This window comes from Streptopelia decaocto (assembly GCF_964273445.1).
Source record: "Streptopelia decaocto genome assembly, chromosome: 23".
NCBI classification, from domain to species: Eukaryota; Metazoa; Chordata; class Aves; order Columbiformes; family Columbidae; genus Streptopelia; species Streptopelia decaocto.
This window is the reverse complement of record NC_138678.1, coordinates 742,133-756,535: the sequence shown is the minus strand read 5'-3', so window position 1 is coordinate 756,535 and position 14,403 is coordinate 742,133. Positions and strand designations below refer to the sequence as shown.

The window sequence follows — 14,403 nt, the reverse complement described above, 5'->3', positions numbered from 1 at the left end:
TGAGGGCTCCAGACACAAACCCATCTCCTCTGGAGACCCTTCCCAGATGAGGGACGGCGGCATTTACCTGTTCACAGCTTTGAAATCCATCGGGCAACACATCGTTGCACGGCCGCGGTGGCCTCTGCCTGCTGCCCAGGGGTGGCTGGCCGGGTTGAACTTGGTCTTCATTTAACAAATCAGGACAAGTTTGGGCTCAGTCTTCTGCCTCTCTGCATGGATAAGAATCATGAGTCCTTACAGACCAAACTTAAGGGAAAAATAAAAAAAAGAGCATTTAGTGCCGATCCTTCCCACCATCCACCCTCTTACCTCACAGGCGAACAAGGAGAATTGGTTTTGTGCACCACAGGGACAAAACACCCTCAACCGTGTCCCCACTGGTGTCTGCAGCGGGAGAGCGAGGGAGGGCCAGCCTGGGGAACGGGGCTCCGCGGGGCAGCGGCCGAGGGCTCGTAGCAAAATTAGAAAGCGCAAAACTGGTCCTTCCAGTCGCAGGGCGAGAGACGGGGCGGCATCGCTCCCCACGCAGGTCCTGCCCGCGCCCGCGACAGCAGCCGCTCCGCAGGGATCCTTGTGTTTTCTAGCAAGAGCTGGGAATTCTACCCCCACCCAGGCTGTTTATTTGCAGAGCTCAGCTCCAGCATCGCCCCCCAGGGAAGGGCCGAGTTTCCCTGTGTGCAAACAGGGAACACCCGGCTTCCCCCATCCCAGGCACCAGCTCCGCATTCAACCCTCTGAACAAACCCCCCCGGTCACGGGCAAGCGCTGCCGAATGGGCAAAAACACCTTTGTCCACGTGCTGCTGGGAAACTGGGGATCAGGACCCCCCCACGCGAACCCCCCGGCCCCGGATGCTCGATGGAAGCAGGAATGTAAAAGACACAGCGCAGGTAAAGAGCACATCTTTTGCTTTATAATAAAAAAAAGGCCGAATCAGACATTTAAGGGCAAGGAGTGCAAAAGAATCCCACAAGACACCAGCTCCAGGGACTGTCAAGTTGATAGTCTTCCCCTTAAGTGAGTTTTTTGGAGGGGGGGTTGTCTTTTGGGGGGGTTTTCTGAAAGCTTAATCCATACACATTCACTTTTCGTACACAAACTAAATGTAAAAAATGTCCTATTGCATGTGGGCTAGCGATGGGCAGCTCTCGGCGATCCCCTCGTGTCTCCAAAGCTCCGGAGCGCAGGGCTCCGTGTCAGCGCGACCTCAGTGCACGGGTTTCGGGAAGCTTGTCCAAATCCATTCAGAAGCAGAAAAGCGAACGGGTCGAGCGGTACGTGCGGCGTTCGGGAGGAGGTGACCACACGCAGCTCCGCGGGGACTCCTTGCTTCAAGTCTTTCCCTTGAATCAATGGGGTTTTTCACAAACCAACGGCTTTAGAAACAAAGCAGGGAGGGGAAGCCGAATCCCAGCCTCAGTCTCTCCCCTTGCTTTTCAAAGATCTCTCTCCGTCACTGTCTCCAGGTGTGGTCTCAGTAATGTCCATGATTTATTAAATCATTCTCTGAAACGCAAGCGGTTCACAAAAACAGGGACATTTCAAAGCGTTTTGGCCGGTTAAATAAGCCTGAATGCTGGCGCGAGGAATAAAATCCTTCCCCCCGACCCAACTGTTTGAAGAGTAATCACAGGCTATGAAATAAAGGCACATTTCAGTCCAATTAAGGCACATTTTAGATGAATTTAGGCACATTTCAGTTGAATTAAGGCCCAAAAACCACAGTCCACACCAAAGCACGGGGCCTGTTTTGCTTTCCCTCTCCCTGAAAAACAGCGGGTGTGTTTATTCTATGGCTGGTAAATTCAACTAAGTGTTTTCTATTCGTGTCCAAGGGCAGCCGGATGTATAAACAAGTCCTGTGGCTTCACGTATTTACTTTCTGATAAACAAGCGGTAGGATGCAGCGTGGCCCCCCAAGGCCACCAGGGCAGCGATTGCACTTCTCCTGCTCCTCACCGGCTGCTGGGGCAGCAAAGGGAAGGAGAAGGACCCTCTGGAGAGGCTTTTCTTTCAAAATAAGCCCCTTCTAAGGCAGTTTCTAGCAGAATAGTCAAACAGCTTGCTGCTTCATTACAAAAAGCTAAAAATGAACCGTTTTCCTTCTGCCACAAGGTGGGTTGAGGGCTCGTCCCGGCAGTCGGCGTGACGGGGAAACGCGGGGGCTCGGCAGCCGAGGAGGAGCCGATGCCACAGGAGTCGCGGTCAACGCGTGGGATCGGTGACAGGTCACATAGGCAGCCACTGCAGAACCGACCCCCATGATGCGCTCGGGAGGTGACAAGGGGGCAGCTGTCCCAGCATCCCACCCCCTGCGACTGGGGAGGATGTGCCAAGAGGCCAAAAGCTAAACGAGCCCCATTACCTGAACCTTCTTCTTACAAGGCAGGAGGAGACGACACCGCTAAGGAGGCAGATCTGGCTACTGCAAACACCACAGATAGAAAACTCGACATTTTTGGGACCGACCCAGGCACTTGAAATGGATTTGAGTCCCTAAAGAGCAGGTGTTTGGCCTTCACCTCAGCATCGGCACAAACACAGAGACACCATCTGGTGATTCCCTGCCCGAGTTAACTTCTGCGATGCCAGAAAGCAAGAACTGTACAACAGACCCTCAAAGGGAAAGGGCTGAGGTCGTTGAAACTAAACATGAAGTATTGAAATCATAAAGGCACAAGCTAACAGATGCTTCCTTGTCCATCTTCTCCTCCCTGGGCACACATTCCACCTCCCAAGTCCATTAGCTCCACAGTTCAACTTCCTTGATATTCTATATTTTCCAAAAGAAAAAAATCCATTGAAATTCAGGTAGCAGGAGAAATTTGGCTTCAACAAAAGATCAAGGTAGACTGGGGGGAAAAAAACCAACAAAACTAGCATAGGATGCTCCATATTGAAAGAGGAGAAATGTGATTGCGGCAAAGGCTCGAAACGCCTGCCGGCTGCTGGGTCCTTCTCCTCAACAATACACCTGAAGCAGAGGCGCCCCGGACGAGTCAGTCTCTGTGTCCTGGAAAGAGGAATCTCTGCTTGTTGGAGAGCCTTGGGAAGAGAAGAGACGGTGACATTAGACAACGTGAGCTTAGGGCAGCCTGGCAGGCAGGCAAGCAACTGCCACAAAAGCTTTTGTGTATCGAGAGGGAGGAGAAAGCCACACAAAGCCCACGGGCAGGAACAGCCCTGCCTGTATTGTAGCATCTTCGAGGAGAGATCTGTTATTACGCAGGAGAAAACTTGCCTTTTAGCCCTGGGCTGCTCGTTGGAGCGGAGCGCACACGCCGCGGGGATCAGGGGACAGCCCATCACTCTGCTCTGCTTCCCTTTCGCACGGTTCCTTTTGTTCCCCGTATAACCCAGCTGTGACCTTTGCCGGTCACACCCCAAATACAGCCCCAAACTTTGTACAGACACCGAAAGCTTTTGGGCCAGTGAGTGCTCTGTACTTGGGTTTCTTTCTTTTGCAGAAGGACCCACCAGCCCAGGCAGTTTTCTGAGCTCCCTTCGCTCCCCAAAACTAAACTCCTTATGGTAACCCGAGAGGCAGGTGTCAGCTCAGCCTCTGCAGATGGGGAAAACCAAAGGCAAGACACCATGTGAGAGGTTCAGGGCATTCCCCTCGCTCCCGTGATGCCCCTGCGGCTCGGACGCCCGGCCGGGTACGTTACCTGCGCTGCTGTGTCGCCTCATGTTCCTGGCCAGCACATCTGCTGGTGTTTCTTCCGATATTTGCACAGCCAAATCTGGAATAAAAACCAAGAGGGCCTGAGAAAGGAAAGGTCGGGCAGCTGTGACTCAGGGGTTCTCCTTCAGCAGGCACCACCCTCGGTGAGAGGAGAGTTACAGTCTGACTCTTCACACCATTGTCTTGGTAATCGCAGCTTTATAATCCCTTAATACCAGGAAGCACCAGCAGCCTGACTGCTAAACTGGGCAGCACAGCAGCCACCCGCTTTCCTCTCTTACTCCTGGGTGTCTCTTTGCCCCCCAAACTCAGCTTGTCAAGGTCTTTCTACAACAAACTCTTACAACCTGCCCTGGAGGCTGAGGCGCTTCAGGCTGCTCCAGAGAAGGAGGAGAGTCCCTGAAAGAGCCACGAGGCACTTGAGCTGTGACAACAGCCCTTCCCTCCGCTTTGCGGGGATATTTACTGGCTGCTGCTCGCCCCACGGTGCAGGGGAAGGCTCGGACGCTCTGTCACGATAGTCAAAGGTGGCATTAGCAAAGGGCGCAGGTAGGACACAGGAAGCCAGCTGAGGAACTGGACATCCCCTGGCCCCAGCCAGCCCGTCTGGTCATACCAGTTAAGTTTGACTCACGGTATTTCTGCCGAGCTCAGGGGTGCGGGGGGAAGGCAGAATCATCGCAGCAGAATAAGCCCTGATATTGCTCAGCGCAAACTTCACCAGCGGTGATAGACACTACTGAGAAACCCACGACACAGTGACTGGTGAGGAGGGGAGGTCTCCAATAACACGCAAGGACCTCAGTTCACTCATCCCAGAAAAATAAGCCCAGACTAAAGACAGACAGCAGCTTCCAACCCTGCTCTGCTGCCACATCTCCACAGCTTTGACAATATAACCCTCTTATTGAAGCGGTAACACCCAAGGAACCCTCACGTACCGTCCTGGCTGATGACCATGGACTCCAGCATCGTTTCGTTCCCACTGTCCGGTGCATTGCCTCTGCTGGACTTCTCCTCGTGGCTCTGGCTGGGGACAGAAATGTGAGGCCGAACTCTGCTTTTCCGGGTGCTGATGCGTATGATGCCGCGGACCAGCCTACACTCCGCATCCTGCTCGTCCAGGTTGTAGTCCTGAGTTATGCTATTGATGAGGTCCGAGATCTTGTTGGTCTTCTCCAGGAAGACAGTGTCTGATGTGCACTTGGCCAGCTCGTCGATCTGGTGGACGCTGAAAAGCTCCGTTAGCTTCTTGAAGATCAGGACGTCGATCTCCCTGCTGGACATAGAGCCGTTCAGCTCGCTGATGTCCAGATCGGACTCGTGGAAGGAATAATATTCCTCGGAACTCCGGTGGCTGCTGGGGAGCGGCGGCTTTTCTATGCTGTTCCTGAAGGGCTTCTCTGGCAGCAGCTCTTTGCAGCAGGAATCCGATTCCAGGTGGTGGCTGGGGCTCCTGTTCTGATAGACGGGAATGCCCTTTAGTTTCACATCTGGGTAACTGAAACTGCTGCCCATGCTGGACTTTTTGATCTGGTTCCCGTTCTTCTCAGCAGGAGAGACGTTGGCGGGGCTGTTGGGCAGTCGCCCGTTATAATCTCCGTTCTTTCCATCATCGGTGGAGGTCTCGGTGGGTCCTGGGTAGGGGATACAGACACTGCAGTCCTGAAAGCAGCCCCCACAGGTCACTATACAACAGAAAACAGCCTTGTACGTGTTCCAGGCCTGAGCCAGAGAGGAACAGCAGAAGCTCTGGTTTGGGGGAGCCTCCGCTGTACCAGAAATAAAAGTAATTGTTTCCGCCTCTCTCCCGTTGGAGTCTTTGAGCTCAGCTTTGCGACCTTTCCTGTCCCGCATCTGCTGGGCTCTGCCGCGGCTCTGCTTGATCTCGGGCGTGGAGCCGCTGAACACCTCCAGACTGACATCGGGCTCCTTGGCCGCGCGGCCCCGCAGCGGCACGGCCTCCTGGCAGGGCTGCTGCAGCTGCCGGTGCCTGTTCACGTCGCGGGGGTGTCCTGTTTTCCGGCCCAGCATGGCTCAGCTCAGGCACCTGGGGGACAGGGAGGTCTCACGTCAAGCGTTTAGAATAGAATCATAGAATTATAGATCAATTTTGGTTAGAAAAGCCCCTCGAGACCATCGAGTCCAAACATCCCCCACCCCTGGCACTGCCCCATGTCCTGAGAACCTCATCTCCATGTCTAGCCCTCCAGGGATGGTGACTCCAGCACTGCCCTGGGCAGCCTGTTCCAATGCCCCACAGCCCTTTGGGGAAGAAATTGTTCCTAAATCCAACCTCAACCTCCCCTGGCACAACTTGAGGCCGTTTCCTCTGCTCCTGGCGCTTGTTCCTGGGGAGCAGAGCCCGACCCCCCCTGGCTCCAAGCTCCTTTCAGGCAGTTCAGAGATCAGAAGGTCTCCCCTCAGCTCCTGTTCTCCAGCTGAACCCCCCAGGTCCCTCAGTCTCCATCACACTTGTGCTCCAGCCCCTCACCAGCTCCGGTCCCTTCTCTCCACTCGCTCCAGCACCTCAAGGCCTTTCTTGTCAAGATGGACCCAAAACTGCTGTTGATCAACAGAGAAGGACCCAACATTCAAATTCAGTGATTCTCAAATTCAACATTTCAATTATCTACAGAAATACTTTGCATTAGGACCCACGCTGCTCTCACTTGTCGCAGAGAGAGGGAATCCAGCCTGTGTTTCAGGGTTCTCTGACTACTCTGCCTTTGCTGCTTCCCTTCAGCAGCTGTTTGAATCAGAAGAGAGATGTTTTAAAAGGACAGTTTAAGACATTGAAATCCCTGTAACCCTCAGAAGATGTTTCCTCAGCACAGCTGGAAGAGTTGCTGCTCCAGAGCAATAAATGAGCAGCACGGCATAGGTGGAGCCAGCTCCGGCTCCAAAGGGAAAGTAGCTTTATTTTTTAAGCAACTTCCCCTTTGTTTTACATTCCTTAAGATTAAGCTGGGCCCTGACAGCGCTTATTATCTATTTCAAAACACCCGTGCCCAGGAGGAGACGACCAGCAATCAATCAGTGCGCAAACTGCCAATTCAGGCTCCAGATTATTTGATGCTCTTCAAATTCAGAGGATTTAGCAGTGACATTGTTATTAACGCTGATGATTTTTGCTCCTCACGCTCAGGCTGTGCTACCTTAAAGGACTTCCCTGGGACAACTGATGTTTTTACCTGGATTAAAGGAAAGATCTTCTCAACAAGTCGGTCTCAAATCACTCCTTGCAGGAGCAAAACCTTTCCAAAAGCTCTACTACAGCAATCCTACTGCACGTTATTTGCTCACCTGTTTTTCTTGTTGCCGCTGCACTAACACAACCACTCCAGGTTGCGCACAGGACTAAACTGCTTTTTACGTCACATTTCAGCTCCGCAGACCCAACACGCAGAGTCTGGCACGTCAAATCTCCTCATTACGAGCAAAGCCACACTGGGCGATGGCAAAAGTCAGGTCAAGGCTCTCACTCCTATTTCTGCCGCTTTTATCCCAAACTACGGTGGGTCCCAGATTTGTTCACAGTTTCTAAGCTGCTTGGCTGACACAGCTTTCACCCCCAAGAAATCCTTTTAAATACTAATTAGGCTAATTAATAAGCAGTGAGAGCCCAGCCACAGCTGAAGCGTTTTTTGACTGTCCCTGCTGCTCTGCTACCACTTTCTATAGGGCACCTCAAGCATGAATAAATCAATCTATCCTACCCTTGTAACAGCATTGCCTCTTTTTCCCTTTTTTAAACCCAAATAGTAGCGCTGCCCCCCCAAAGAACCAGGCGCAGACTGAAAACCAGGCGGTTACAGCACAGCGCTGCTTTCCAGGAATAGTTTGGCTCCGTTAGCTTATAAAAACTCGGAAGCAGCGCACGTCCCCGGCGCTGCCTTTGCACATTCCTGGACAATATGTTCCATATAAAAGCCCCAGACGCTCCAGTTTCAGTGCCGAGCGGGCAGAGCTCCCTGGACTCAGCATCAGCGGGGAGTTTTGACTGTGTTTTTGACTCCGTGTTATGTGTTATTTTGTTACGTAGTTCAAAATTGAAAAAAAAAAACCAAATCAAGAGCATTTGAGCCGATCTAAGTACAGAACCGCGCCCTGGGATGTTTCTCTTAACACTGAGGCCTCATCAAGAGATGTAACCGCTGCACTACAACGATCTTTTATATAATGATATGGAATATTCTGGAATTTCAGAGTGGTTTTGACATAGGGAAGAGCATTATCTCAGCTCTCCAGAAAAAAGACTTGAAGGCTTAGAGGTTAAACCCAACACGAGCCCCCAGCTGCGCCAGGTGTCAGAGACACCTCCAGCGACCCCTCTGCCACAAGCGATGGACTGGACCAAACCCCACGCTGGCTGCGTAGCGCGGCCACCAACAAAAGCTCGGACTAAAATCCCCAGCTGAGCTGATACTCACAAGATCGTCGGGAGCTTTGGCTGCTCTCGGGCAGGCACCGTGTGCGAATGGCGAATATTCTTCCAAAGAACTTCAGCATCTGCTTCAGAAGAGCGAGGAAGGATTCACAAACGGTTTGTGCATCTCAGGGTTAGCCGGGGTCTAAGATCTTCATTGTTCAGAGGACGGGGTTGCCTTTGAAAGTTATAAAAAAGCTCAATTCAGTTGTAAATCTGCTTACCAAAGGTACACTGTTTTGCCAACAACCCTATTGCCACTGTTGCTAGAAGCTTGGGAAGTCAAAGCACTTCCCTAAAAACAGACCTAAACTCAGATTACAAGATTTACGCGTGGATACAACTCCTCCTAAATACACAGCAGCATCAGGAGCTGTTAAGTTTTCCAAGCAGCCTTGCCAGGAGCTGAATGCCGCCCCGAAAAGCTCCCGGACTGTTCTGCTGGCAGCGCCGGAGCCCCCGGCCCAGCGTAACGGATCCGGCTGCTCCCGTGTCCCCTCGGTCACCTCCTGGGGACAGAACAACCCGGCCAAGGAGCCAAACGCTTCCCTGTGCCCCAACGCCCCGGCTCCAGCCAACACCCACGGTGCAGGGCAATCAAATCTGTCCCTTCGTCCTCAAAACGAAGAGCTGCGGGGGGGGGACCCGCCTGGGCACCGAGCAGGGGCCCCTGTGCCCACCCAGAGCCCGGGCAGAGCGATTTTTGGCAGGAGACGAGCGAGTGACACAGAGCAGCCGGTTTCCAGCGGAGCCACCGGCCCGGCCCGGCCACACCTGCCCGTTCCCGCTCCCACCGCGGCCCCTCCAGCCCGCAGGAGCTCCAGGGGAGGCCAGGGGGACCCGAACCCCCCCGAGAAAGCTCCTCCCGGCCCTGGGGCGAGCGCCGGGCCGGTCCCCGGGCAGCGGGAGGGGACAGAGCGGGGACAGCGGGTGGCGGGGCTGCCCCCCAGCCCGGGCGGGGGGTCCCGGGGCACACGGCCGGGGGGGGCGGGGAGCGGAGAAGCCGGTCTCGGCGGGGAACGGCAGCCGGGGGATCCCCGGTGCGCCCGCCCCTCCCTCCCGCCCGCGGCCTGCTGCCGCCCCAGGCCCGGCACCGGCGGGCCGCCCGGGGGAAGCGCGGAGCGGCGGCGGGCGCTGCCGGAGGCCGGGCCGGGGGCCGGGGCTGCGCTCGGGGCCGGTTTCCCCGGAAGCCCCGGGCCCGGCGTTACCTGCGAGCCCGGGAACGGCGGCGGCCCCGCCTCACCTGGGCCAGGTGAGACACGTGACCCGCGCGACGGGCCGCCGCGAGGGACAGCAGAGCGCGGAGGGCGAAGCGGCTCGGGCCGCGCGGCGCGGGGTCCCCGGCCCCAAGGACCCCTTGTCCCCAAGGACCCCTTGTCCCTGCGGATCCCGGCCCCCGAGGGCGCTGTGTCAAAGCATTTCTTTGCCCCAGGATCCTCGGCCCAAGGATCTGTGTCCCAAACTGTCCCTGTCCATGAGGACCCTCCTCCCCAAGGGTCCGCGTCCCCAACTGTCCTTGAGGATCCTCGTCCCCAAGGGTCTGTGTCCCCAACTGTCCCTGAGGATCCTTGTCCCCGAGGATCACCTTCCTCGAGGATCCCTGTCCCCAAGGTCCCCACTCTTAAGGTCTCCATCTCCAAGGGTCTCTACTCCCCAAATACCCCTATCCCAATGGATCCTCATCCCCTAGGATCCTGCCCCAAGGAACCTTCATCACCTAGGATCCTGTCCCAAAGGATCCCTGTCCTCAAGGATCCCTATTCCTGAGGATCCCTGCCCCAAATGATCCCCATCTCCAAGGATCACTGTCCCCAAGGTCTCCAGCCCCAAGGGTCTCACTCCCCAGGGTTTCCTGTCCCCAGGGTCCCTCTCCCCATGGATCCTCACCCCAAGGATCCCGTCCCAAAGGCAGAGCGGCAGCCATGCACCGAGGCTGCAGCCGGAGCAGCCGCTGCTCAACTCGGATGCACCAGCCAGTTTCCGAGAGGAAAAAGGAGAAAAATCAACTTAAAGGATGGTGTCAGTGTCAAGACGCTCACTCCTTCTCTAAAGGGCACAAAGACTGCGTTTATTTATTTAAGCCTCTGGCACATGCTGAATTCCAGCTGGTGTCGTTTCCACGGCTGGGCTTGCATTTGTGTATAACTCAAAGCACTGCTTGGAAATGGCACCGTCTCCTCCTCTGCCGGTGCCTTGAGCACAGATCCTGGCCACAAAACCCCTCGTGGCACTGCCAGGATGAGCCAGGCAGGGCAGCGTGGCCCCCGAGCCCCGCGCCGCGCTGCTGACGCCCCTCAGCTCCTGCGTCCCCTCCCAGCTGAGCTGAGTGCTCCGGTCCCAAACCGCTGCTGCCAGCGTTGCTGGGTCCAGGATGGCGGGCAGGGAGCTGGGTCAACCCCGCAGTCCTGGGGTTTAACCCTGAATTCCTGGTGCAGGATTTCTTCCCCTAAACTGGGCCGGGTTGAGTAAGCAGCGCCTGGGTCCCCCCTCCCCCAGTAACTGGGACACCTGGGGAAGAACCTGCAGAGAGACTGGGAGGGATGGCACTCATATTAATTATTTACTGCCTATAATAAGGCTTTGCTTTTCTGGAGCACATCCCAATGCGAGACCTTAAAGAGGCTGAAGACAAGAGGCCGGCGCACAGCCCTTGGCTACATCCTCCTGCAGGGTTACCCTGCCTTGGGGCAGATCATGGCCGATGTGGGGCTGGCTGCTGGCACGCCGGGGGGAACGGAGCAGCACCGGGATGCAGCGTGTCCCATCCTGCCCGTCAGTGCCTCTGCGTTTGGCTGTAGAGTGCAGAGGCTCATGGACAGGGAAGGGAGAACAACGCTCTCAACCACGCTTTTGCATCAAAGAGGTTTATTCTGAGCGCTGCTAATTTCAGACTCCTCTGCTAAATCATTAATAGCTCGTCAGCCCGGGCAGAGATCCTGCAGCAGCGCGGGAGGGTTCTGGGACTCAGCAGTGACTTACCCCGAGGGGCAGGGGCATTTCTTATATTTTTCTATTATTTGCCTTTACCAGCCTCTGTCTGCTCGTCTGCCGGGATGCATGATGGGCGGCTGGGACACCCTGGGGACACAACGACTGCAGGGGGCTCAGCGACACCCTCCGCCTCACTGGCCAACGCTCCCAGTTCATCTGGCCCCTTCTTATTGCTGAAACTCATGTCCAGGCACAGCTGCTCCCCGTTTCCGTTTCCTTTTCTCATCCTGGACAAGAGACTGATACTGGGAAGGTGACGAGCAGCATGGACTGGGGGGATGACCCAAAAAAGCCATTATTTTATGAGCAGGTGACTGATGGAGCAGGCACCTCCAGAGGTTCCTCCAATCTCAGCAATTCCGAGGTGTCACTTCGGGGCAAGGGGGAAAGCTCACTGCATGACAGTCCCCAGCCTTTTCCCGCTTTGGGGGTCCAGGTTCCACCAAAGCAGAGCAAACAAATCAGAGAGGAGGATGTTCTGCTTAATAGTTGCCCTTCCCCGCAGTTTCTCTGGGTTGTAGGCAGAGGGAGCAAGAGCAGCACTTTGACCCTGAACCTGCCGTGGAGCAGCACCCTTCAAATTCCCAAGCCCCATTTATAGCAGCATTTGCATCCCATACATGAGAACAGCTCAGCCTCTACTTCAGCTTTCCTACAGCCTGACATGCAGCCTGCAGAGCTGGAGCAAATCTCGTGGCCGCGTCTCCGACACCGGGCAGTGGAGACGCGGTGGGAGGCCATGGATGGGCAGGGATGGATGAACAGCAGCGGGGGCCGGGAGCGGTGACGCAGCAGCCGCTGATGCTGCTCCGGTGTCTGGCAGACACGTGGCAGCGTTGGCAAGAGCGGGATTGTGATGCAAAGCAAAAGAGATGGGGGTTTTTCTACCTCCTAAGGTAAGGAAAGCAAAGCCGTCACCAGCCCACATGGGGTGAGGGTGACATCCACCACAGGCCTGGATGTGGCTCTGCCTGGAGCAGAATTAGGCTGGGTTTTGCTGCTGTCTGGGGGTGGGATGAGACCTCAGCACCTGGTTTCTGCCATCCGTTTTATCCTCTCTGATGTGAAGCACCAGCAGGCTTTATCCCACCCACCTACGTGAAGCTGCAGCCGCTGAGCGTGACATCCCGGCAGGAGGAACCCCAAAAACCAGCCTCTCTGCGGGGAGGAAGGTGACAGCGGCACCCTCCCGCTCCAGCCCCCTCCCTGTGCTGCCTCGGCCCACTCCCGGCTGTTAACTCCGTCTTAAATGATAATGACCTTGGCAGTGATATTGCTGTGATAGTCGTGCAACCAAGGACACGCTGTCCTGGTGCCAGTAACCTGTCCCAGTGCAGCCTTTCCCCTGAACCCTTCCCAGTAAACCCAGTATCGCCCCCAGCCTAAACCTTTCCCAACCATCCCTCCAGTAAACCCCCCAGTAACCCTCTCCCAATCCAGCCTTTCCCAGTGACTCCGCATTTCCCCGAGCCCCCCCCCGCCAGGGGCGGCAGTTTTCCAAAGCCGGGAACCACTAACGCCACCGGGATGGTCCTTTACCGGGCCGTACCGAGCCTGGGCTGTGTCGGTGTCAATACTGGTGCCGTACCAGGCTATACGGAGCCCGGGGTCGTGCCGGTGCTGTTCCGAGCTGTACCGAGGCCGGGGCCGTGTCTTTGCTGGTACCGACGCTGTGCTGCACTGGATCGACGCTGGTACTGGCACCGAACCCGTGAGAATGCCGGTACCGGGCCATACCGACCCCGGGGCCGCGCCGGTGTCAATACCGGTGCAGTACCGAGGTGTACAGAGCCCGGTGCCAGCACAGAGCCCGGTGCCAGCACCGAGCCGGTATCGTACCGCGCCATACCCAGCCTGCTGCCGCACCGGGCCACGCCGAGCCCGAGCATCCCCCGCCAAGGCTGTACCGTACCGGGCCGGGCCCGTGTCCGTGCAGATACCGGCGCCGCGCTGTACCGAGCCCGGTGCCCGCACGGAGCCCGGACCCGTGACGATGCCGGTACCGGTGCCGTACCGAGCCCGAGCATCCCCCGCCAAGGCTGTACCGTACCGGGCCGGGGTCGCGCCCCTCCGTGCCGGTGCGGAGCCGGTGCCGGAGCCGCCCCCGGCAGGGCCGAGCCGCACGGAGCCGGCACCGCCCCCGGGCTATATATCCCCGCCGCGGCGCTGCCCCGCTCCCGTTCCCGTTCCCATGGCGGCGGCGGCGGCAGCGGCGGATCCAAGTCCGGCTACCGGCAGCGAGCAACGCCCCGACCGCGGCGGTACCGGCACCACCACCAACCCGAGCGGCGGCACCGGCAGCACCGGCAGCAGCAGCAGCCCCGGGCCGGTGGAGCTGGCGGCGGCTCGGCGGCGGCTGGTGGCGGCGGAAGGTCGTCGCCGGGCGGCGGCGGAGCTGGAGTGCCGGGTCCGGCAGGTTCACTGCGCCCTGCGGCACGCCGAGCTCCGCCTGGCCGCCCGCGCCGAGGCCCTGGGCCGCCTGGGGGCCGGGGTGGCCCAGGCGCAGCTGGCGCTGGCAGCGCAGAGCCAGCGGCTGCAGAAGGGGCTGCGCCGCCGCCCCCGCCCCCGGCCCGCCGCCCTCCTGGCCGCCGCCCGCGCCCTCCGCAGCTGCGTCCCCTGGGCCCCCGCCCGCTCCCGCGGCGCCGCCGCACCGGCCACCGCTGCCCGGCGACTGCCCGCGGCGCCACGCAGCCCCGCATAGCGACCGGCGTCCGGGGAGCTGCGGGTTTGGGGTCCTGGGGAGTGTGATGGGTTTGGGGGACCCAGCAGGGTCTGGGGTCCTTGAGGGGGTGCTGAGGAGTGTGATGAGATGGGAACTTGCGGGCTTGGGGGGACCCAGCAGGGTCTGGGGTCCTTGAGGGGGTGCTGGGGAATGTGAGGGGTTGGGGACCTGTGAGGTTGGGGGGACCCAGCAGGGTCTGGGGTCCTTGAGGTGGTGCTGGGGAGTGTGAGGGGTTGGGAACCTGCAGGGTTTGGGAGATCCTATGGAGTGAGGGCACTCAGTGGGGTTTGGGGTCCTGGGGAGTCTGATGGGTCGGGGCCCGGCAGGGTTTGGAGAACCCTATAGGGTGGGGGGGACCCAGCAGGTTCTGAGGTCCCTGAAGGGATCCTGGAGAGTCTGATGGGTTTGGACCCAGTGGATCAGCAGGGTTTGGGGGTCCCTAGGGGACCCTATGAATTCGGGGGTCCCGAGGGGATCATGCAGGGCATGGGGGGACTTAGGGGACCCAGCGGGGTCTGGGGACCTTGGGGTGCCCTGAAGAATTTTGGGGTCGATTTTCCCTGGGGGACCCTG

The 14,403-nt window shown here is 57.7% G+C and overlaps 2 protein-coding genes across 4 annotated transcripts; one reads left to right on the top strand and one right to left on the bottom strand.

Moving 5' to 3' along the window:
• Nucleotides 1–941: 941 nt before the first annotated feature.
• KDF1 (keratinocyte differentiation factor 1) lies at nucleotides 942–8,983 on the bottom strand. Of its 3 annotated transcripts, none has more exons than XM_082071273.1 (4): nucleotides 8,122–8,424; nucleotides 4,630–5,738; nucleotides 3,672–3,746; nucleotides 942–3,048 (listed from the first exon to the last, which is right to left on the bottom strand). In XM_082071273.1, the coding sequence occupies exons 2-4, from the start codon at nucleotides 5,720–5,722 to the stop codon at nucleotides 2,966–2,968; spliced, it is 1,251 nt and encodes a 416-aa protein (XP_081927399.1). In that variant the 5' UTR covers nucleotides 5,723–5,738; nucleotides 8,122–8,424; the 3' UTR covers nucleotides 942–2,965. The 3 variants fall into 3 exon arrangements, with proteins under 3 accessions (XP_081927399.1, XP_081927398.1, XP_081927397.1); XM_082071272.1 differs by lacking the exon at nucleotides 942–3,048 and adding an exon at nucleotides 8,425–8,983 and having other exon boundaries at nucleotides 3,334–3,746; nucleotides 8,122–8,295; XM_082071271.1 differs by lacking the exon at nucleotides 942–3,048 and having other exon boundaries at nucleotides 3,334–3,746.
• A 4,171-nt stretch (nucleotides 8,984–13,154) lies between these two features.
• TRNP1 (TMF1 regulated nuclear protein 1) lies at nucleotides 13,155–13,809 on the top strand (the record flags this gene model as incomplete). Its single annotated transcript, XM_082071298.1, has 1 exon — nucleotides 13,155–13,809. The coding sequence occupies exon 1, from the start codon at nucleotides 13,300–13,302 to the stop codon at nucleotides 13,807–13,809; it is 510 nt and encodes a 169-aa protein (XP_081927424.1). The 5' UTR covers nucleotides 13,155–13,299.
• Between the last annotated feature and the right edge of the window lie 594 nt (nucleotides 13,810–14,403).

Bases quoted from the DNA above. Each gene is read 5' to 3' on its own strand.
- KDF1 (XM_082071272.1), bottom strand. From the start codon at position 5,722: ATGCTGGGCCGGAAAACAGGACACCCCCGCGACGTGAACAGGCACCGG. The intron at 3,747-4,629 runs GTACGTGAGGGT...TTTTTATTCCAG, and splicing joins CATGGTCATCAGCCAGGACG to ATTTGGCTGTGCAAATATCG.